The sequence below is a fragment of the Hirsutella rhossiliensis genome, assembly GCF_020360975.1.
Source record: "Hirsutella rhossiliensis strain HR02 chromosome Unknown scaffold00002, whole genome shotgun sequence".
Taxonomy (NCBI): Eukaryota; Fungi; Ascomycota; class Sordariomycetes; order Hypocreales; family Ophiocordycipitaceae; genus Hirsutella; species Hirsutella rhossiliensis.
This window is the reverse complement of record NW_025408668.1, coordinates 4,119,459-4,141,193: the sequence shown is the minus strand read 5'-3', so window position 1 is coordinate 4,141,193 and position 21,735 is coordinate 4,119,459. Positions and strand designations below refer to the sequence as shown.

General features: G+C 62.2%; 9 protein-coding genes across 9 annotated transcripts; 3 read left to right on the top strand and 6 right to left on the bottom strand.

The window, feature by feature from the left end:
* Nucleotides 1-392: 392 nt before the first annotated feature.
* On the bottom strand, nt 393-2,891 carry HRG_02043 (ATPase family associated with various cellular activities (AAA) domain-containing protein; the record flags this gene model as incomplete). Its single annotated transcript, XM_044860514.1, has 3 exons — nt 393-459; nt 511-2,314; nt 2,447-2,891. 3 exons carry the CDS (start codon nt 2,889-2,891, stop codon nt 393-395), a joined length of 2,316 nt encoding a protein of 771 aa, XP_044724147.1.
* Nucleotides 2,892-3,446: 555 nt separating this feature from the next.
* On the top strand, nt 3,447-4,545 carry HRG_02042 (uncharacterized protein; the record flags this gene model as incomplete). Its single annotated transcript, XM_044860513.1, has 3 exons — nt 3,447-3,870; nt 3,931-4,474; nt 4,521-4,545. 3 exons carry the CDS (start codon nt 3,447-3,449, stop codon nt 4,543-4,545), a joined length of 993 nt encoding a protein of 330 aa, XP_044724146.1.
* Nucleotides 4,546-5,210: 665 nt separating this feature from the next.
* On the bottom strand, nt 5,211-6,082 carry HRG_02041 (ras family domain-containing protein; the record flags this gene model as incomplete). The annotated part of the gene is made up of 3 exons (XM_044860512.1): nt 5,211-5,527; nt 5,649-5,916; nt 6,053-6,082. The coding sequence occupies 3 exons, from the start codon at nt 6,080-6,082 to the stop codon at nt 5,211-5,213; spliced, it is 615 nt and encodes a 204-aa protein (XP_044724145.1).
* Nucleotides 6,083-7,285: 1,203 nt separating this feature from the next.
* Nucleotides 7,286-8,712, bottom strand: HRG_02040 (glycosyl hydrolase family protein; the record flags this gene model as incomplete). Its single annotated transcript, XM_044860511.1, has 3 exons — nt 7,286-7,423; nt 7,609-8,426; nt 8,532-8,712. 3 exons carry the CDS (start codon nt 8,710-8,712, stop codon nt 7,286-7,288), a joined length of 1,137 nt encoding a protein of 378 aa, XP_044724144.1.
* A 1,089-nt stretch (nt 8,713-9,801) lies between these two features.
* Nucleotides 9,802-13,768, bottom strand: HRG_02039 (kinase; the record flags this gene model as incomplete). Its single annotated transcript, XM_044860510.1, has 7 exons — nt 9,802-9,826; nt 9,888-9,946; nt 10,043-10,270; nt 11,186-11,778; nt 11,842-13,183; nt 13,271-13,530; nt 13,711-13,768. The coding sequence occupies 7 exons, from the start codon at nt 13,766-13,768 to the stop codon at nt 9,802-9,804; spliced, it is 2,565 nt and encodes an 854-aa protein (XP_044724143.1).
* Nucleotides 13,769-16,087: 2,319 nt separating this feature from the next.
* Nucleotides 16,088-16,628, bottom strand: HRG_02038 (ribosomal protein l11, RNA binding domain-containing protein; the record flags this gene model as incomplete). The annotated part of the gene is made up of 2 exons (XM_044860509.1): nt 16,088-16,423; nt 16,494-16,628. The coding sequence occupies 2 exons, from the start codon at nt 16,626-16,628 to the stop codon at nt 16,088-16,090; spliced, it is 471 nt and encodes a 156-aa protein (XP_044724142.1).
* Nucleotides 16,629-17,030: 402 nt separating this feature from the next.
* HRG_02037 (KRR1 small subunit processome component) lies at nt 17,031-17,996 on the top strand (the record flags this gene model as incomplete). The annotated part of the gene is made up of 1 exon (XM_044860508.1): nt 17,031-17,996. One exon carries the CDS (start codon nt 17,031-17,033, stop codon nt 17,994-17,996), a length of 966 nt encoding a protein of 321 aa, XP_044724141.1.
* A 294-nt stretch (nt 17,997-18,290) lies between these two features.
* Nucleotides 18,291-19,464, bottom strand: HRG_02036 (zinc-binding dehydrogenase domain-containing protein; the record flags this gene model as incomplete). Its single annotated transcript, XM_044860507.1, has 2 exons — nt 18,291-19,323; nt 19,406-19,464. 2 exons carry the CDS (start codon nt 19,462-19,464, stop codon nt 18,291-18,293), a joined length of 1,092 nt encoding a protein of 363 aa, XP_044724140.1.
* A 1,195-nt stretch (nt 19,465-20,659) lies between these two features.
* Nucleotides 20,660-21,730, top strand: HRG_02035 (sulfur transport domain-containing protein; the record flags this gene model as incomplete). The annotated part of the gene is made up of 2 exons (XM_044860506.1): nt 20,660-20,805; nt 20,887-21,730. The coding sequence occupies 2 exons, from the start codon at nt 20,660-20,662 to the stop codon at nt 21,728-21,730; spliced, it is 990 nt and encodes a 329-aa protein (XP_044724139.1).
* Between the last annotated feature and the right edge of the window lie 5 nt (nt 21,731-21,735).

Sequence of the window (21,735 nt, the reverse complement as noted above, 5' to 3'; positions counted from 1 at the left end):
TGTCGTGTGTCATGCATGATGAGTCGGAATGGACTTGTATGGAAATGAGATGCGAGAAGCCCCCGCGTGCTGCGCACCTCGTGGTCGTGGTGCGACGGCGCGCGCTGGATCACAGTTGGCGGCGGCAGCGAGGGCGAGCAGAAGAAAAGAAGGTCGGCTTTGCACGACGGTTGTTGATACACACGGGCGCCTTGTCGTCTTGTCTGGCCACGCGGGCGACAACGTCGAGTTGTGTGAGCGCGCGCCAGCGAGGACGAAGAAACTCGTCCGATCGTAAGGCGTTTCTACTTTTCCCCCGTTCCCCCTTTTCCCCTGGTTCTACTCTTCCACATATGGCCATTCCGTGATTCGCCCACTATGCCTGACCTTGTCTTGCCTGGGTTTGCACGTTTCTATGGTACTCTTCTAAACTGCCTCCGCCACGCCTCGTAGCCGTCAATCATGTCCTGCGTAACGTTCCTGGGCGTCTTATCCAGCGCAGCCACCAGATCCGCCATGGCGATTTCCAACCTCGTCGCGCCGGCTGCCTTCCCGTCGTCGTCATCATCATGGCGGTCCAGGACGGCGAGGCCGGCCTCGTTGCAGATGGCCTTGATCTCGGCGCCCGAGTAGCCGTCGGCGAGGCGGGCGAGGGCGGGCACGTCGACGTCGTCGGCGAGGGCCAGGCCGCGCAGGTGGACGGCGAAGACGGCCTCGCGGGCGGGCAGGTCGGGCGGGCCGACGTAGAGGACCTGGTCGAAGCGGCCGGGCCGCAGGAGGGCCGGATCTATGGCCTCGGGCCGGTTGGTGGCGGCGAGGACGAGGACGCCGGTGAGGGCCTCGAAGCCGTCCATCTCGGTGAGGAGCGTGGTGAGCATGTTGACGGCGCCCGAGCTGGCGCGGGCCGACGAGGTGGCGCCGCCGCCGCCGCCTCGCTGGCCGCCGATGGAGTCAATCTCGTCAAAGAAGATGATGGAGGGCGAGGCGGCGCGGGCGCGCTCGAACAAGGTGCGCACGGCGCGCTCCGACTCGCCGACGTACATGTTGAGCAGCTCGGCGCCCTTTACGGCGAAGAAGTTGAAGCCCGACTCGGTGGCCATGGCCTGGGCCGAGAGCGTCTTGGAGCAGCCGGGCGGGCCGTAGAGCAGCAGGCCCTTGGGCGGGTGGCGCAGGACGTGGCGCGAGGCCGGGTTGGTGTCCTTTGCGTTCTTGATCATGCGCGCCAGCACGCGCTTGAGGCTCTCCTGCCCGCCCACGTCCTGCCAGTGGATGGTGGGCGGCTTGAGGTTGATGTCGTGCATGGCCGTGGGGCGCGTGACGCGCAGGGCGCGGTCCATGTCGTCGGGGGTGAGGAAGTGCTGCTGCTGTTGCTGTTGCTGCTGCTGCGGAGGCGATGGGTCCGAGGTGGACGAGGATGATGGGAGTAGTAGGTTTGGTGAGGCGGCAGCGACCCCTTGACGGTCCAGCCGGTCGCCGAGGATGCGCTTGGCGTTGAGGACCAGGTTGGCCAGGTCGTCGCCGTTGAAGGCGTGCGTCTTGCCGGCGATGCTGGCGAGGCACTGCTCCCTGTGCTCGGGCCGGAGGGGCGGGTCGAGGTAGTTGAGGATCTCTAGGCGCTCAGGGGCGCGGGGGATGGGCAGGGCGACGTTGTCGCGGAGGCGGGAGCGCTTCTGGAGCTTGGCGGGCACATCGGTCATGTAGTCGAGGCACGTGGCGACGACGACGACGCGCGGCAGGGCGCCGTTGCGGGCGGCCTCGTCGGCGAGGCTGTCGAGCTCGTCGGCCAGGGCTTCGATGACGGCCTCGCGGTTGGGGCGCTCCTTGGCAAGCAGGTCCTCGAGCCCGTCGACGAGCACCATGCTGGGCTGCAGGGCGCGCGCCTGACGAAACGTCTCGCGCAGCGTCGACAGCTTATCCGACGGCCGGACCCAGTACGCCTTGCCCCAGCGCGTCTTCTCGACGCGGCGCAGAATCATCGTCTTGCCGGTGCCGCGCCCGCCGTGGACGACGAAGGCGCACGACTCGCGCTCGCCCCTGACCCAAAAGGGGCGGCCGAAGCCCCGGAGGAAGCGGTTGAGGGCGTCGACCTGGGTCGCGAGCCCGGGTACGCCACTGACGACCAGGTCGCCGGCGATTCCGGTCCCGGAACCGGAGGCGGCGGCGGATTGCGCGTCCTGCTCGCCGGGCTGGAGGATGCGCACCGTTGTCGAGGCGAGCTGGAACTTGGCGAGGTTGGTCGTCTTGGAGTTTACCGAGAGGACCTTGAATGAGCGGCGGAGCTTGTTGATGTTGACGCCCTCGAAGAGCATGCCGGGGAAGACGTGCTCGGCGCGGTCTTTGTTCATGTACTCGTCAGCTCACGTTTCTTGGGAGATGATTCTATATATGGATGTCCGTAGGAAGCCATCCCGGGAAAGGGGCGAGGATACAGCCAAGACAACACGCAGACTCGAGTTCCACAACTCACCCATGGAGAGACTGAGAGAAAACTCCCAACCAGGGGTATGCTTTGATTCTGTTTGCTGCTGCTGCTGGTCATCGCCGCCGCCGCCGGCCACATGGGTAACCAGAACCTCGTCGGCATCCGGCAGCGGATCCTCAGCCAGGGCAATGCGGACCTGGTCGCCGATGCGGAATCCCGAGGCTTCCTGGTAGGCCCGGGTCATCATGACAACGTTTGGGCCGACGTTCTTGTCCGGCAGCAGCCAGAGGGCGGCGTGGCGGCGCGGCAGCGCGGGCGACGGCGGGTCGAGCTTGTCGACGACGCAGGGCCGGCCGTGGTCGAGGCCATTTGTCAGGGCCAGCAGCGACTCTTTGCTGATGTAGATGCGCGCGGCGCCCAACAGGCTGGCCTTTTCCAGGCTCGGGTTGGCCAGCGGCCGCACCTTGGCCTCGATGCTCTTCTTGACCATGGTTGCTCGAGGAGGCGATCCATTCGCCGGGGCCGGATAGGGGTCGGGGGGCCGCCCGGTCGGCCGGGGCGCTCTCTTTCCCCTTGTCTCCTCTTGGACTTGGTCTGTTATGCTCTCTCCTCTGTGCGGAAGACGTGTCGAAAAAGAGGGTTGCGGGCGAGAGTTGCAGTTGGATGGGACGAGGAAAAACGCCTCTGAAAAAAATACACTGCCAGGACGTGGGGTGTGGACTTCGCCGCGTAAACTAAGACCAACAACAGCTCAAAATGGCCGGCAACAATAAGAACTTTGCTTCGAACCTGATTCCCGTTGAATAAGAATGCTGCCCGGAGTAATGAGGGTTTTGCTTTTCCTGATGATCGGAGGCCGTTCTGCAATTCAGGCACAAGAAATGCATCGGTACGGGAATGACGTCTCAGGCCAGGGGTCCGCCAGCGCACGGACCATGCGCCTGCAAAGCTTCCAAGACCTCAAAGCTTCTCTTCCTCGAAGCAACTCTGACCTCCTCCTCTCAATGCGCCCCTCGCTCTCATCGCCGCCGCCGCCGCCGCCCGCATGCTCCCGTCCCGCGCACCGGCGACGCTGCGTTCAACAGCTCCCCTCACGGCCTGCAGGATCCCGCGGCGGCCATTGTCCTTGACTCCATGGCGGCAACAACACCGACACCAGAGAAATGGAAACGGCCACGATGAGGCCGAGGCTCCGGATGCGCAGCTCGGCAAGAGGACGCGCCCGCAGCTAGACGTCTCTGAACCAGCTGTCCGCGACGCCTTCTCACAAGACGACGCCGTGTCTTTGACGCAGCCCTCGGCCCTGGGCCAAGCTCTGGCAGACCTTGCCAAGAAGGACGACGACGGCGACTCCAAGGACCCGCGCACCATGCTCATCCTCCACGGCCTGAGCCCCAACCTCAAGCCAAGCGACTTCTACCGCCTCGGCTCCGACTGCGACTCGAGCTGGCAGCGCGTCATCAGAAAAGGTCCCCCAAACCCGACCTTTTGAGGCATCAAGATGGATCGCTGACTTCCGCCCCCGACAGTCCAGCAACAGCGCGACCGCCACACCCTCGAGCCCCTCGGCTGCTACCACGTCTCCTTCGCCTCGGCCGCCCCCGCCGTCGCCTACTGCGACACGATCCTCCGCCTGCACCGCCTGAGCCGCCACAAGCTGCTGTCGCCCACGGGCCTGTGGGAGAGCTGCGTCCCGCCTTTTCTCCGCTCCCCCGCCGGCGCCCATCCGGCAGCCGAGCTTGCCGGCTTCACCCTCGTCCCCGCCTCCCGGCCCGCCTTCACTGTCGAGCGCAAGCGCGTCCAGACGAAGAAGTCTTGGTCCGCCCAGCTCCTCGCCCGCCTCGCCCCCCTTGCCGCCCCCAGTCACAGGCCCCCCGCCGTTTTGCTGCACGTCTACCCGCCCACCCTCGACGCCCGCGTCCTCTCCCGCTTCATAGACGTCGACGGCGCTGCGAGGGGGTGCCCGTGGCGCGTCTCCAAGCTCCAACACCTCGAGGCAGCCCACGACGAGTCCGCCTCGCTCGTGCCGCGCAGAACCTCGCCCGGCGCCACGCTCGAAAAGCAGAAGAGCCGGTTCGTTGTCGTTTGCGCCACTGACGCCGAGGCACGCCGCTTTCAGCGGCTCTGGAACCAGCAAACATTGACGACGGGTCACGGAAGCACAGCGTCGCGGAATGTAGTCCATGCGTCAATAATTAACTGGTAGCCGCCCGTACTGTCAATAAATCTTGCCCGTCGACAAAAAAAAGAGAAAAAAAAGAAGAGCAAAATGTCTGTCCTGCAAGGCATCATCGCCCTCCCTCGTCCGCCTCTGTAGATATGCGCCCATGCGCGCAATCCTGGCGCGCCATGTACTGAAGCAATCCTCCACTTCCCGTCACGAAACCCCTCCCGGGCCGCACGTGCACATGCCTCGTGCCCTCTCGCTTCGTCCCACGGTATCAAAACTGTCCAAGTCCGCCAGCCATAGGCATGGCGTACAACGACGGGAGCATGCATTAAAAACCAGATGAACAACCATAAAACTCCAGACCATATTTGCTCTCTAAAGGTTAGGGAGAAAAGAGGGAGGCCAGGGCCAACGGACGGGTGGAAGTGGCCTTGGTCGTGCGGCCCAGTGACTTTTCTGATGCCTCGGGACAAGGCAATCAATCATCGATGCTTTATCAATGTTGTCTTGCCATCGCTCGCTCACTTTCGCCGGGCTCGCCTTCGCCGGACTCGCTCCTCCTTTTCACGCTCGCGCAGAGACATCATCCGTCCTCCAAGGGCAGGTTTGAGCAAGCACACGTAGGCAGCCCGTCGTCAACTAGCAGCATTTGCTTCCAAAGCCGCCCTCGCCCTTGTCGCTGACGTTGACGCCTGAGCTTGTCGACTGTTCGTTTTTGGAGTTGTCGATGAGGCGCTTCTTGATGTCGGCTGCGAGGCTGTAAAAGGCCTTGTCGATGTTAATGTTGCTCTTCGCCGAGACTTCGAGGAAGGGAATGCCGAGCTCGTCAGCGAGAGCCTGGCCCTGTTCTTGGGAGACGACGCGCTTCTCCTCCCAGTCACACTTGTTGCCGATGAGAATCTTGTTGACGCCCTCGGTGGCATGTTGCTCGACGTTTTGGAACCAGGTGCGAATGTCTGCGAGCGAGTCAGATGGCGGTTAGCCGTGGGGCACAACACGGCCTCGCGTTCCGAGGGCAGCTCTGGTAGCCGACTGACTGCCGACAGCGACCGGGTGAAAGAGGGAGAGGAGACGCACTGTTAAAGGAGCGCTCGTCGGTGACGTCGTAGACGAGGAGGATGCCCATGGCGCCGCGGTAGTAGGCGGTGGTGATGGTGCGGAAGCGCTCCTGGCCGGCGGTATCCCAGATCTGCAGCTTGACGCGCTTGCCATCGAGGTCAATGGTGCGGATCTTGAAGTCGATGCCGATGGTGGTGATGAAGGAGGGCGTAAACGAGTCCTCGCTGAAGCGCAGCAGGCAGCATGATTTGCCAACGCCCGAGTCGCCTATTAGCAGCAGTTTGATCTGGTCGCAGCAGGAGAAGAGAGACGTCAGCCATTGTCATGTCGTCGCTGTCTGGAGCGTCGACGATGCCAGCGCAAGGGGGCCAGAGGGGCGTGGGGCAGGCCGGGAGGGGCGGGGACGGCGAGGGAAGGCGTACGAGGAAGTCATAGTTGCGAGTGCTCGGCATGATGGGCGACGGACGAGCGACGGCAACGTCAAGGCGTGTGCGGAGGCAACTGGTTTTGTCGGATCGCAGAGCCGAGCCCGGGGGAGGTGTGCGTGCGTGAGGCGCGGGGGCGGGCGGTGGAGGACAGGTGAGAGGTGGAACAAGAGGGGAAAGTCAAGGTCGAGAGAGGGTTTCCGGGCGTGACGAGAGGTGGGAGCAAAGGTTTGCTGGCGGCGGCGGCGGCGGCGGCGGCGACGATGAAGCACGGTTGTTGGCTGTGGATGATGGAAGAGGCGACGTTCTTTTGGGGGTTGCGTGGCGGCGGCTTTTCCGCGTGTGATGACACTGGAGCGTCAATCACGAGTTGGCACGCACGAGAGCAATGCCGTGCGGTACCTTGGAGTGGGCCGGTACCTCAGATATACCTGCCGGCTTGCAGTGCTTCTCCGGTGGCTTGAATCTTGTTGAAGTACCTCAAGCACTTTAGGTACCTGGAAGAAGAAGACGGGGCAGTGCGGCGGCAGCAGTCAGGGGCACGTAATACTGTAGAGGCACCCGCTGCACTCCCTGCCCGCACCGCAGGTGTACTGTGCGCACACAGTGCACCCAGGTCACCTGCTCCCGGACACAATGAGGCTTTCGGACGACGTCTTGCCCTTGTCTCCCTTTCATCGTCGTCGTTTCTCGCCTCTCTGTCGTCTGCAAAGCCGTGTCCGATGCCTCACACCTATGGCTCCTCGTGGAAAAGGGGGAGAGAAGCTCCAGCGCGTGAGCCAAGCCCTAGGTAAGACTGGTATGCACGCATATTGCCGTATCAAACCGCGAGGTATGGACATTACGTTTTCGCCTTGGTCTCCATGGCCATTACACTCTCTCAAGGGGGGTGGCGGCGCCTCCATTTACATCAAAGGGGTGGGGAGATGGCGCATTACATTGCAGGAGCAGCGCATGATTTGACACAGCTCCGTACATAATGGCTAGGCATACGTATATTGACCGCAGCTCGCCCCTGAACAACTGCATCCACCGATAGACCCGTTCGTTCTTCTCATTTGAAAGATTAACACGGGCATGAATTACCTTGATATCGGGTGTTGCCGCCAAAAGCTCCACCCAAGCGAAACAACGTCACGCAGCGGCGGTCCAGCATGCGAGCCGAATAGCAACGAAACGGCACGCCCCGCTCACTTGGCACGGCATCCCCCAAACTCCCTCTGGCATCCATCACCGCAGTGCTGAGCTGACCGTCCGCACCACCCTCTGCTCGAGCAGCAGTCGCCAAACGAAGTGCCCTGGCACGTCCGACCCTCCGAGCCGCCGCAGCGTCCGCCCTGGGACTGCTTCGACAGCCCCGCCCCAGCGCTGGGAGTGGGAGACGGGGGAGAACGTGTCTGCTTCGTCGTCTCGGGCATCGCCTTGGAAGCCCCCGAAGACGCCTCTCCGCCATCGCCCCGAAACACATTGTTCCACGGCGCGGGAATCTCCCCCGGCACCTTGGCCATCTTCTCCCGGCCTGTAAACCTCGGCGGCCCCTTGAACCGGCCCGCCTGGCAGCCCGACTCGGCCTCCCGGCAGTAGGCCTGCCACACGTCGCAATTGGCGTCTCCGCTCGGCGGCGCGCCGTCCCAGCACGTCTGGCTCTGGCGGTAGCACTCGTCGACGGCCGCCCAGCAGCCGCGCTGGTCCGAGTGCGCCGCCAGTCGCTTGCCGCACCAGTTTGCGTTCTTGATCAGGCATTCGCTCGGCACGACGCCCTGCTTCTGCGCCAGCTTGACCATGGCCATCTTGGCCGCCGCGCCACCCCGGGCCCCCACTGTGGGGACGTACACCTTGGGGCCGGGCATTGGGTATGCTGGGAGCGGCTTGCGGTAGATGCTGTACCTGAGTCCCGCGTCGGCCGCGTCGACGTGGCCGGGGATGCTGGCCTCGTACTCCCGCGGAATCTCGAGCGCCCGTCGCGGCCCCTCGTCGACAAAGACCTGGGCGCAGCCGAGGTAGAACTGGGCGTCGCCCGCGTGCACGTTGTGAAGGGCGAGGATCTCGGGTCGCACGAGGTAGTAGCCGGCCGGTAGTCCGCCTGGCAGCTGCACCGACAAGAGCCCCTTGTGGTCGATGAGCTTGTCGACACACCACTTGCCCGTGGCCGCGTCGTACCCGTCCTCCCAGATCTTGAACCAGCCCGGACCCGCGGCCTTGTCCGCGTACATGTCGTTGACCTTTTTGACGTAGACGGCGCATGGCCCTTTGTGGTCGTCGGCGATGGCACCCGCTTTCTTGCCGCTCGAGTACACGCGGAACTCAAAGGTCAAGGTCGCCTCTCGTGGCGCCGGGCAGGTGAATGCAACCGGCTCTCCGCCGTTGCGGCCTGCAAGAACCATGTCAGTCTGCCCTTGGCCCGACTCGTGGGTGTCTCTAGCCATTCCTAGTCTTTTCACGGGCAGAAGACGCACAAAAAAAGAGGGGAACTTACCACACGCCATGTCGTCGCCCGTGATGGGGTAGACGGGCCCGTTGGCCGTGGCGCTGTCATGGGGCATGCGCACGCAGGTGCCGTCGCCCTGGTTTTTGCCGTTGACGAAGAGCGTGGTGAAGAGCGTGTGGGCGCTGGCGACGGAGCCGAGCAGGCCCCCGACGACGACAGGAAGCTTCATCCTGGGGGATGCAAGGACCCGAAACAGTGACACACAATGACGGCCCGCACAGCGGGAGTCGGGGAGAAGAGAGAAGGAAGCCTGTTGTTGGTGTGTTGTCTCGCGAAGAGTCGACCTCGCTTGAGTTGTGCAGAAGAGTGAGTCCACACGGGAAATCGAGAGCCGTCAACGGCGTGCTGGAACAAAAAGCCAAGTGAATCGATGTAGAAGTGAATCGAAAGAACGAGCGAAGACAAAGAGCGACAAAACACACCCTCCCATGCAGCAAAGAATGACAGCAACAGCGAAGAAAAGAGGAGAGTAAACATGGGAGGGAAGGGACGAAAATGGGATGGGAACTGGCCCCCAAAGCTGCAGGTTCATCGTCTCGCATGGCACGTAATGGTTGGTCTATCCCAAGGCCATTCAAATTGGAGGCTCAAGCGCCGACCTTGCAGCTCTGCTTCAGGCTCCTTTTCCCAGGCTGCACCAACCAACGAATCAGCTGGCTCCAAGCCGCCGTCTCTGGAAATCAAGCCCGCCACAGGGATAGGGGGGCCCGAACTTGAAACGCTTTGGGCCGTCGGGGCAGGCCACCTCGCGCAAACGGGGTAGGAGCGGGTAACTTGGTCATGATATTTCTCAAGTTGAATGGAAGCGTGTCCTGGTAGTCGGAGACATGGCGTGAGGTTGCCATTGCGCGCAGGTCTTTGACTCTGTAACTTATATCCACGACAAGCCCTCCATCAAAGGGAGCCGACTGATTTGCTGTTGACCAACCGCGCAACCTCTTCATTTCCAAGCGAGTACACAGAGTCGAGGTGTCATTTCGGCATCTTGTGGCGAGACGTGAGCATAGACTAGGACGAGGCAAAGCGGTCACATCGGACGTAGGCAGAGACGACGAGTGGAGATTGAACATGAACCCACGAGACCGGGAAACTATCTCGTACACATGCAACACCCCCATATTCCGCCGGTGCGCGTATACGACATTCTCAGCCCGCGCGAGAGATTTGTCTTCGCATCTCCCGTTCCTCGACCGTCTTGCCGTATGGTACAATATGGTACAGTCGTTGCTCGACGCTTTTTTCCTTTTTGCTGGGTATCTTACTCGTTGATCTTGGCCAGGATCCTGCGGCGCGGCGTCAGTCATCTCTTCTTCCAAGCCCGTCGGCTTTTGTCGGTGCACTTACTCGCTGTCACGGAACAGCTGATACTCCTCATCGCCAGCCTTGACGGGCGAACCGCCAAACTAATCGCACCCCGTGTTAGCACGACGTCCACGGCAAAGCAAGTACCCCCTTCCTCCCGCGCGGGCGGAAGGTAATCCAAAGAAGACCCGACTTACTTGGGGAATCAAGACGCGGTCGCCGGCGGAAACGCCCATGGGCAGACGGTTGCCCTTCTTGTCCATGGCGCCGGGCCCGACGGCCACGACCTTTGCCTCGTTGAGCTTCTCCACGCTCGACTCAGGCAGGAAGATGCCGCTGGCCGTCTTGGTGTCGGCCTTGAGGCGCTGCACCAGCACCCGGTCCAGCAACGGGGCGAGGCTGCGAATGGAGCGAATCGACGTGGCCTGAGATTTGCCCATCAAGTTAGCCAAAGAGCGTTCGTCGACCGGGTCCCGCGGTGCCATCATCGTGGGCTTTCCGCGCAGCCTCGAGATTTGCAAAAAGGCGGGCTTAAATCGGCCTGGCCAGCGTCGCAGGCGCACGTACCATTGTGAAAGACGTGTATCGAGATCAAGCGAGGAGTCTAAGCACCGAGGAAAGAAACAATCGAGACGGGTGAAGGGGGCTAGACGGGTGAGGATATAGACGAGGTTGCCGTTGCAAGAGTCGTAGCTAGTGGAGCTGTCTTCCAACAGCTTCCAGAAAGTCAGCAATTTTTTTCCGTCCGGGGGAAGCTGGCCTCGGGATCTCGGCGCCTGATTTTCCCGATTCCGTCCTCCGCCAACTCCACCCCGTCCGTCGACAGCTCTACTATTAATCCCGCGTCCCTTAGGACATCATTTCACATCGCCTATGACATGACGAGACTTCTCTGTTTTCTCCAGCTTCTATTGCACCAGGCCTATGAGGCCATGCGTGCTGGTCCCCACGTCTCTGCCTTCTTACCAGCGTACCTAATGCTCCCCGGCATTTTCCTTATTCCCTGGCAATGCATCTTCTGGCGATGCCACAAATTCGCTGTCCGACTTCTATTCATGACCCTAACTCTTTCACCTCGAGCCGCGCTTGCCGAGGCTTCCCTGTATATACTCTTTAACCTGATTATCATGCAACGATCAATGACCCCTTATCGTCATGCGACCCGATCCTCTCCCACTCTACCCGGCCCGGCACGTCAAGAGGCCGGGCCTTTCTATTTTCCCCCAAACGCCCATATGTTGTAAAAAGAAAACAAATAATCAAGGCATCCTAGTTGTACACGTCTATTCCAGGCGTTAAGCTTTCTGTTGCGCTTGCTGCGAAGCGGGCGGCTCAAGCACGTGGGTGTGGTCTTCGGCCGAAATCACCTCGCCATTGTCAAACTGCTGGCAGATGACCGTGTCCGCCACCCACGGCTCCTGCAGTATCTCATCCATGCCCGCGCGGGCCTTTGGGTCGAGGTCCAGCATCCGATAAGTGATGCGCCGGCTCTCCCGTGGCAACAGGCGCAGGATGCGCCAGGGACCACGGATCGCCTCCCTTTTATCGGCCCCGGTGCTTGACGTCTGCTGAGTCTGGCCATCGCCAGGATTCGGCGCCGCCTCGGAGTCCTCTCGCTTGTGATGGCTAGAACGGCGATGCGAATGCTGATGGCTCTTCTCTTTGCCTTCGTCCTCAGCCCCTGAATCTCGAGACGAGCTGACGGCAGAGTGATCCGACGCCCTGAGCAGTCGGTTCGGATCGTGGCCGGGGGACGGGTCGGCGGCAAAGAGCTTGTACGAGTTGTCCGTCATACGCGGAATCTTCCACGGGAAGCGGCGAAGAGTCATGCAGCAAAAGATGATGGCCAGCGACCAAATGTCAGCAGCCGGCGCGTCGTACTCCTTAGTGTCGTACACTTCCGGGGCCAGGTACGGGTCCGAGCCGACGATGCCTAAAACGTGAGACGAGTGAGTAGGAGCGAACTCGGCGCAGAGGCTATCAGGGGGGTACGGACCTTTTGCGGGGACAGTGCCGTTTTCAAACGGATACTTGAAGACATGAGCGCTGCCAAAGTCAATAATCTTCATGATGCCCCTGTCGCTCACGACGACGTTGTCGAGCTTGAGGTCGCGGTGCGCCAGCCCCACGCTGTGCAGGTATGTGACGCCGTTCAAGATCTGCAGAAAGCAGCACCGTATTTCCTCTCGCGACATCTTGCCCGTCATGACAATAGCAAACAGGTCGTACGGCGCATACTCCATGACTTCGAACCAACGGCCCTTTTCCTGCAAAATGTCCAGCGTCTCAATGATGTTGCCATGGTGGAGCGTCGAGCCGACGCAAAACTCGGCCGTCACCTTTTTGTTGTACTCCTTTTCCGTCTCGTACGTGTGCCGGGCCCTGAACTCCTTGACGGCAAAGACGGTCCCGTCGTCCTTGCGCCTCATCAGCCGGACCGAACCCCCGGCGCCCGAGCCAAGCACCTTGCCGAGCTTGCCGTATTTGGACGTGAGACCATGATCGTCGCCAAAGGGAAGCTGTTGGCCGGAGCGCAAGCCTGGCGGGGTCTTGGTGCCGGCCTTGATGGATGCCGGGGACGCGTCTCTCTTCTTGCTGCCGTTGCTTGTCGATTTCCGGAAGAAGCGCTTCAAGTCAGCCATGGAACCGTGTTGCTGGCCGCTCCCGTGGCCCCCGTGGCCCCCGTCGCTGACATGGCCGTCGCCGCCGCCCTTGACCCCGAACAGGCCCGAGCCGCGCTTCTCTGTCAGGCTGGACCTGGATCCGCCGGGCGACCCATGCTTCTTCTTGCGGGAAAAGACGAACCGGGGGTCGATGGAATGTCGGTTGGGGTGCTGCTGCTGCGGAGGTCGGCGGCCCTTTGCGTAGGGATCGTTTGCGTCGCCGCCGGGGGTGACGGGCTTGGAGTAAAAATGCGATGCCGAGCTGCGGGAGGGGCTTGAGTCCCTGGACGCGGGCGTGGAGCCGGGGCCGACGCTAAATAGGCCTCTCCTATGCGCCTTGTGGCTGTCGGCGGATGAAGCCCTTCGCAAGATTTGGTCCGAGGACGCCGGCCGATGGGTGTTGAGGGGCCTGCGGTCTGCGACAGCGAGCGACCTGTCGTGAGAGGAGGTCGGTTGCGGGGTGATTGCCGGGGGTTCGTGGGCGTTGATGGCTCTGTCTCCCGAGCCCTTGCCGCCGAGGTGCCTCTCCCCCGTCGCCGAGGGCTCTGAGCCGGCCGGGGTCAGGGGAGGAGAGGCCAGGGCGGAGAGTCGCGGGCTGCTATGGGGTGATTGGCGACTGGAGTTGGGAGTCGGGTGTCTGGTGCATTCGGACGACTCGTCTTCTCGCGAGGGGACCTGAACGGGGGCAGGGAGGCCTCGGGTCAGTAAGCGATGCGTTGCGCGGCGCGGCAGAAAAGGCGGGGGGGATAGGGGTCGAAATACTCTCGACGGCGGCAAGGAAAAGGCCTCGAATTGAAAAGTGTTGATACGGCGTTCCTGCAGAGGGCCTCCGTGCAGCGACTTGGTCAAAGCCCTAAGCTGGTCGGGTGACACTTTGGGGGAGCCATCGTCTAAGGCGGCCGGGGGCTGGGCCCTCGTGGTGGAAGGCGAGATTTCCTCGATGGCCGAGGAGAAGCGAACAGCGGGGACATCGGGGCGAGGCTTGCCCTCGTCGCCGGGCGCATAGGGGGGGGACTGCGATGCTGTCGGGCGCAAAAGACGAGTCAGAATCGAGGCAATTGTGCCACAGAGCGGGTAGCCTCCGCCGGCGGCGACAAGGCGAGATGCGGCGCGGGGAGGATATGGGGAATGGGCACAAAGAGGATGTCTAGCGCGGAAGGGCCGGGGAAAAGGATTGGATGACGGGACGGGGATCGACATACCGGCAGCGTGTGGAATCTGGCGAAGCCGCTCGTCCTCGCTGGGCGACGGAGTAGCCATGGAGAGAAGAGTGCTGAAGGATGCTCTCTGCTGTTGGAGGGCGGCGAGGAAGCGAATGCGCGCGAATGACGGCGGGCGAGAGGAGGGGAAGGAGAAGGGGAAGGGGAAAACAAAGAGGATGTTGAAAGAGGGACGCTGTTGTAGGTGGAGCTAATGATGTGTCTGCCTGTTTGCTCCGACTTGCCAAGGTGGGTGGAGGAAGGGCGGCCGGCCCCTGGAGAGAGGGCTCAGAAAAGAGGCGGAGGAAGAGGAGAGGGCGGTGGGGACGATGCTTGGATGCAGGCCGATGGTGCAGGCCGATGGTGAGGTGGGGCGGACGATGCTGGCGGTGCAGCGGAGTGCAGCGCATGGAAGCGCTAGAATCCATCCATCATTGTCCAAGTCGAGGTACTCCGTACCGTACAGTACCTGGCCGGCTCTGCGGTGCAGTGGTTGACCAACACATCGCATGCTGTAGCTGTAGCACCTACAGCACCCCAAGGAACCTGCGTTCCACTGACCCGCCGCCCCGGGCCGGTGCCTCAACAGGACCTCCCAACGGCTGGCTCTCTTCTAATCCATGTCCGTCGAGCTTCTTGGTCTCGTCGACATGCAGATTCAAGCACGTGCCACATCGAAGACGTCGTCCCAGACAATCAAGTACCTATCCGCATCAGGCTCCAAACGTGTCTTGCCTGGGCGTGGGAGATTAAACCGATACCAGCGAGGTATCGACAATGTACTCGGCGCATCACCACAAACGGGCCTCCAAGCCGCAGACGCCGCCGCCTTGGGCATGGCGCTGCCCTCCTCGTCTCCCCCCCCTGTTGCTGGTTGATTCGCTCGCTCCCGAGTCCGCAAGCAACCTTGTCCCGAGCTCGCTACAGTACATGTTGAGGCATGATAACGTTGGCCGAGCTGCTGCTCACAGTCCGTCGGCTTGCTGGCTCGTTTGGGGGGAGCGAGGGGGGGTTGGTGGAGGATAAGAAGAAAATTATTTTTCTTATTCTTCTCGACGAACCTGCGTACTCATTGGGTGGCCAGATAAGCCTCCCAGCAAGCCATGCCCGTAGTGAATCGTGGAAACAAAAAGCTTTTGATGCCGAGTCCGTTCATCAATCACATGCTCTTCCATCCATCTTCCCGATCACGGTACCTCCCACCTCCCACCAACCACCATTCGACCGAAACATTTGAGGCTTTTTATAAATCCTGGTCCAAGTTTGCTGCTTCAACAAACAGGCTCCTGGAGCTGCCTGTCCGCCGCCGCACTTGTTACGGGCATGCGTGCGTCCACTCGCAGCCCGCCGATTCCGGCCGACCGCCTCCAGCTGGGGTGGAGCGGGATTGCGCAAGCTCCAGAAGGTACCTCCGCTCAGGTACCCGCCTTTTTCCGCTCTTGGCCGATGCACACTCCTCGGCCTCGCCCCCGGGCAAACATCCAAGCTGAGTGTATCCGTACTCAGTAGTGTACTGTACTGTACGGAGTACGTGCAGCCGTTTTGGAATCCTTGTGGGTTGTAGCAGGTCATCAAACACGAGGCATGTACCAGGACACCGCAGAGACTCGCCGACTCACTGTTCAGCCAATGGTACAATGGTAGGCACCCAGCGCGTCTACGGACCGGTACCGTCCCTTAAGCCAACCGGTTATTGTGTCTGCCTGCTGCTGCTCAACGAGACAAGATATCGGCCGAGCAAGCGGGTGCTCCCAGCTCTCGAATCCTATTCAGCTTGCTATCATGCCGACACAGTGAGTCGATAATTGACCGCCGGCTATGCACAGCAGGTGGCACAAACCCTATCATGCTCTGCCGAGGAGCGCATCGGACCGTTTCAATCTACATACAACATGCACGTCCATACGCCCAGCCCAGGTTCCATGCCTCGCAGGATATCCCCTTAGCAACTCCACCGTCGCCACATAAAATCGACAAGAATCACGCATCGACGGCTTGCTCCACATGCAAACGTAATTCCAAACCACCACCGCTGTCCAGACCAACTTTGACCCGTTTGACTCACTCGGCGGTCCGTCCCCTTGCCGTCTTGCCTGACTCAGGAGCACAACCGTCTTATGGCGGCCATTCGTAAGCCCCCCGCCATGCCCTTGCTTCGCAGCATAAACGACCGCCCGTGTCTTCTCCACCAGACAGACAGTCAGTCGCTCTGCCACCGTGCATCAAGCTGACACCTCCGACCCAAGACACCCGTCGCAAGGCCGGCGTAGACGTCAAAACAAGCGCTGTTGTTCCATTGTTCCGGCCCTGTTTGTGCACACGCATGGCCCGCAAGCCGTGGGTGGTCCAACACCTTCAGCCCTGTGCCGTGCCTCTCGTCTCAGGCAACAACGTCGACGCCAATCGACTTGCACTGATATATAATGGACCTGCAGAGGCCCTCGAGGGACAGGCCCGAGAGCCGCAGCTCCGAATGCTTGATCTTGGCAATCTCGTAGATGTGCTTGAGGCTGAGCGTGCCGACCGTCTCCTTGCCGGGATTCATCGCCCCTTTTCTGCGTCCCTTCTTGCTCATGGGAGCGTCGACGGCGTTGAGCAGTAGCCACGACGTCTGCGGCGTCCGGATGTCGAAGTGGAACGACCGGTCAGGGCGAACAACCACCCGGCACGGCATCGGCGTCCCCGGCGTGAACTGCGCGGTCCGGGCATTGAACTCCTGCGCGGTTTCGGGAATACGTCAGCGTCAGCCGCCCCGCGGGAGAGGAAGCTTTGGCAGGGAGTCGTGCCTTGCAAAAGTCCATGGACTTGACGCCCTTGCTCCCCAGCGCAGGGCCGACTGGCGGGCTTGGGCTCGCTTGCCCGGCTCCCACAATGAGCTTGACGATTTGGTTGGCGGTGCCGGCGCCCTTGGCCTTGGACATGGTGGCAAAGGTGCAGGCGCAGCAGATTGGGCGTCTTGAAGTTGTCGCGAGATTGGAGCTGTTGCTGCTGCAAGAAGCCAAAGATTTCACTGGCGGCATCTTTTCCAGCCCCACGTCGGGGGTGAATGTACTTACCCTCCGCCCGGCCCCGCTTTTATTTTTCCGCTGCTGGGCTGCGGACGTAAATTTTCCAGCGGCCCGTGAAGCATCGTCAACCGTCAAGCATCCAAGCGCTGCCTCGCCCATGACTTTTAACGTCTCCCGGAGAGTCCTTGAAACTTGATTTCGCGGACGCATACTCTTTGCATTTGCGCCGTCACTTTGCAGATCTTTGTAACTTAAATCCTCCCTCATCCTTGCAACCCCCCGGCGGCTGCCGCGACGACGGGCGGAATCCCGACGATGCCGTCGACTCACCAAAACGACAAGCCCTGGGATACAGACGATGTGGACAAGTGGAAGGTTGAGGCGTTCACCCACAAGGATAACCTCGGCGGCACCTTCACCGAGGAGTCGTCCTTTGCAACGCTATTCCCCAAGTACCGCGAAGTCTACTTGAAGGAGGCGTGGCCGCTCGTCACAAAGGCCCTCGAGAAACATGGCATCGCCTGCACCCTCGACTTGGTCGAAGGTAGCATGACGGTCAAGACGACCCGCAAGACGTTCGACCCGGCCGCCCTCTTGAATGCCCGCGACCTCATCAAGCTGCTCGCCCGAAGCGTGCCCGCCCCGCAGGCTGTCAAGATCCTCGACGACGGCGTGGCGTGCGACGTCGTCAAGATCCGCAACCTGGTCGGCAGCAAGGATCGCTTCGTCAAGCGGCGGCAGCGCATCCTCGGCCCCAACGGCTCCACGCTCAAGGCCCTCGAGCTCCTGACGGAGACGTACATTCTCGTCCACGGGAACACGGTGTCGGCCATGGGCCCGTATAGGGGTCTCAAGGAGGTGCGGAGGGTCGTCGAGGACTGCATGGCCAACGTGCACCCCATCTACCACATCAAGGAGCTCATGATCAAGCGCGAGCTGGCCAAGGACCCGGAGCTGGCCAACGAGAGCTGGGACCGCTTCTTGCCAAACTTCAAGAGGAAGACACTGAGCAAGCGCCGCGTGCCCCACAGAATCAGTGACAAGGCGAAGAAGGTCTACACGCCTTTCCCGCCGGCGCCTGAGAAGAGCAAGGTCGACATGCAGATTGAGAGCGGCGAGTACTTTCTCGGCAAGCAGGCCAAGGAGCGGGCGGCGCAGCAGGAGCGCAAGGAGAAGCAAAAGGAGCGCAAGGAGGAAAAGGCCAAGGAACGCCAGGCCGAGTTTGTCCCGCCGGAAGAGGGGGGGAGGACCAAGAAGCGGCGGAAGAAGTCGGACGAGTAGGAGGTCTCGGTTTTATCGAGGACTTGGACCCGTTACGCACACCGAGACGGTAGCTCGATACACAGGAGCTTGCATGGTTGGCACTTGGGGGGAATGGCGTTTTGATATCCCGGGTATTGCTCCTGACCTGAAAATTAAGTTCAATCTACACGGTTTCTCGAATGCATTGAATCATTTTCGAGAGTATGAAGCATAGAGCATACAAGTTGAAAGGCTATGCCCAGCACCTTGCTGATGAGCTCTCGGTGAGACTCATCCGGTCGACCCCCTTCCTTTCTCCAAGCCTCCAGTCCTTTACAGCTTGGACGACGCTTCGTCGTCGTCAATCTCAATCACCAGCTTGCCAAACTGCCTGCCCGTCTCCATGTCGGCAAACAAGCCGTCGATGGCGTCGAGGTCGCCGAGCCCCCTGACTGTCCTGCTGACGACGGGTTTCAGCTTGTGGTCGCGGACAAAGGCCACCATGTCGGCAAACTCGCTGCGGGAGCCCATGGTGGTGCCCTTGAGCTCGACGTTGGCCAGCACCGCCTGCATGAGCCAGTCCATGCGCGGCGCGGCCGTCATGCCGTACTGCGCAATGACGCCGCCGGGCCGCAGCAGCTTGACCGACTTGGCGACGACGTGGGCGCCGGCCCCGTCGACGACGGCGTCGAGAAAGGGCCGGTCGGCGGGCAGCATGGCCCGGAGCCGGCGGTCCCAGGCGTCGTCGGAGTAGAGGACGCCGGCGACGGCGCCGAGCTGGCGCGCGCGGTCGAGCTTGGCGGCGTCGCCCGAGGTGACGTAGACGCGGCAGCCCAGGGCGACGGCGAACTGGAGGGCCTGCAGGGCGACGCCGCCGCCGATGCCGGTGATGAGCACGTTGCGCCCGCCGTCGCGGCAGCCGGCTTTGGTGACGACGGCGCGCCAGGCGGTCAGGCCGACGAGCGGCAGGGCGGCGGCCTCGACGGCGGACAGGTGCGGCGGGACGGGCTCGACCTCGTCCTCGTGCACGGCAACGTAGTCCTGCGCGGTGCCCACGTCGGTCAGCTTGCTGGCGCCGGTGACGGTGAAGGCGGCGCCGCCGGGCTCCGGGCCGGCCGGGTCCGAGGCCCAGCCGCGCATCGGGGTCAGGACAACGGGCGTGTGGAGCAGCCGCCGGCGGGTGCAGGCGGCGCCGACCTGCTCGACGACGCCGCAGCCGTCGGCCAGCAGCGCGTGGGCAAAGGAGATGGCCGGGTACTGGTGGCGGCGGATGAAGAGGTCGCGGTGGTTCAGGGCCGCCGCCTTGAGCCGCACCAGCACCTCATGCGGGCCCGGCTCGGGCTTGGGGACGTGCTTGATCTGGAGCCTGCGTGTAGGGCCCCACGCCGTGGCCCGGTCTTTGGTCAACGTGCTCTCTTTTCCACGGCAGCGGACTGGGGGCTGCTCACGGGTAGTAGACGTCGCCGGGCGTGCCCTCGACTTTCTTGAGGGTGAGGACTCGCGGCATGATGGGTGGAGGAGGTGGTTGTTTTGCCTGGGGTGTTGCAGAGATCTACGGATACTGGTCAAGGAGTAAACCAAATCAACAAGCCCCGGTTTCCCTCGCTGTCTGCTCTCCCCGCGCCGCGTGCGGGGGCGCCGTGGCAAAGCCGAAAGCCGCGGCGCTCCGGCCCCGCCCGCTGCTGATGCCCAGAATGGAACCTCGCCTTGGAGGACAGAGAGAGATGCTCTGCGGGATTCAGGCCCCGGACCGGCCCGGGGGTCTGAAAAGAGGCCAGGCTGCAAAAGGGCAACGAGCGCCCGCCTCTCGGGGAGCTCGGCCAAGGGGCTGCACGGAATTCCCTCGGAGGGCGCCGGGGAAACGAGACAGGACGGCGCGTCTGGGGCGCTCGAAGTGGTCCCCGAACGGCTGTTTAGACTCGGGCACGAAGAGCGCGAGACATGGTTCTCGCTGGATTCACTTCATGGCCATGTAAGCAACGGCGGCCGAAGCCAACGCACGGGTAAGCCACATGGGCAGCCGCCATCGATTCGATCAATTCAAGAGCAAAGGAAAAGCAAAGAAACAAGAATGCAAACCCACCCCCCCTCCTCCATCGCCGTCTAGACAGCAGCCTTACCAGGTTTCCGTCCCCGAGATCCTTCGCGCCTCAAACGCCCTCCCGCCCGCTCTCCCGCCATGGTCGCCGAACCGAGCACACACCCTCCCACACGTACACACCCCAGCAAGAGAGCGCGCGCGCAGATTCAGGGTTTCACGGGCACGCAGCATCCGACGATGGCGTTGCAAACTAGCTCCCCCCCCTTCCTCCTCCAGGTCGCCGAACGCTTGCCCGGGGGCGGCGACTAGACGGCCTCCAGGAACTATGGCTCGTCTTCTGCAACGGCGTTGGGTCGAGTCGGCGTCTGGTTTGCTCCTCGTCCCCTTCCATTTCCCTTCCTTGTCGCTTCTGGTTTCCCACGAAACCGGCCACGGAAGCCCAAGACTAGGCCGGTTCATCTGGTGGAGAAGCTTGGATGGTTAGAGCCCGACGTCTTGGCCACGCATGGAGATATATAACTAGTAATTCTTCTCGGCGGTAAAGCCATCTTCACATCGTCTCCCCCATCTGCCACCAAGAGCTTTTGAATGTGTTTACATACATGTACTGTCCATCCTCGGGGAGAAACACCACACGGCGGTATAGGGTAGCCAGGACACCATGACGGCGGCGGTCGCCTCGGGCCTCGCTTTCGGGGCCGCCATGACGGCGGCCGGCTTCCACGATCCCTCGCTCGTCGTGGCCCAGATGAAGTTCCAAGACTGGCACATGGCCCGGGTCTTCATGGCGGCAACAGCCAGCAGCGCGTAAGGAGCCCCCTTCCACTCTTCTCAGATCTATCTCCTTGGTTGGTCCGTCACTTACACCAAGGCCATCTACTCTCGCAGTGTCATCTACGCCATAGCGGAAAAGCTGGGCTACATCAAGCTCCCGCCCAAGAGCTCCTCTCCCATGGGCCTCTTCGGCCGCTACGACGGCAACTTCCTCGGCGGCGCGCTGCTCGGTGCCGGCGTCGCCCTCTCCGGGGCCTGCCCCGGCTCGCTGTACACTCAGCTCGCGACCGGCCTCCGCTCGGGCTTCTACACCCTCGGCGGAGCCGTGGCGGGCGGCATTGCCTGGAACGGGATTCTCGGCGGCGTCGTGCGGCGCTGGCGCCACGAGGCAAACGTCAGCCCCGAGCCGCGCGCCGTGCACGAGCAGCTCCGTCTCTCGAGAACCACAACACTGCTCCTCCTCGAGGCAGTCTGCCTGGCCGTTATGGCCCTCACAGCCCGCCACGCCCGGCCCAGCGCAAACGTGAAGCCCACCGGCGCCGTCGCGGGTCTGCTCATTGGGTTCGCGCAGCTGGTGTCCGTCGTCACGCGGCGGGCCATGCTCGGTGCCTCGGGCGCCTTTCAAGAGGCCGGCCGCCTATTCCTGGAGCTTGCCGGCGGATCGCACCTCAACGCGAAATTCGGCCGGTACCAGGACCTCGTCTTCGCCTCGAGCGTCGCGGCCGGCGCGTGGGGGACCCTGCAGGCGGTTCCGGCGCTGGCGGCCGGCCCTATGCTGGAGTTGCCGCCGTTGTTGGCCACGGTAGGGGGCGTGTTGATGGCGATTGGGGCAGCCATGGCGGGCGGGTGCACGTCCGGACACGGCATCAGCGGCATGTCGTTGCTTTCGACATCGAGCTTCATCACCATTGTGAGTATGTTCGCGGCGGGAGCGATGGTGACACCCCTTGTATATTAGACCAT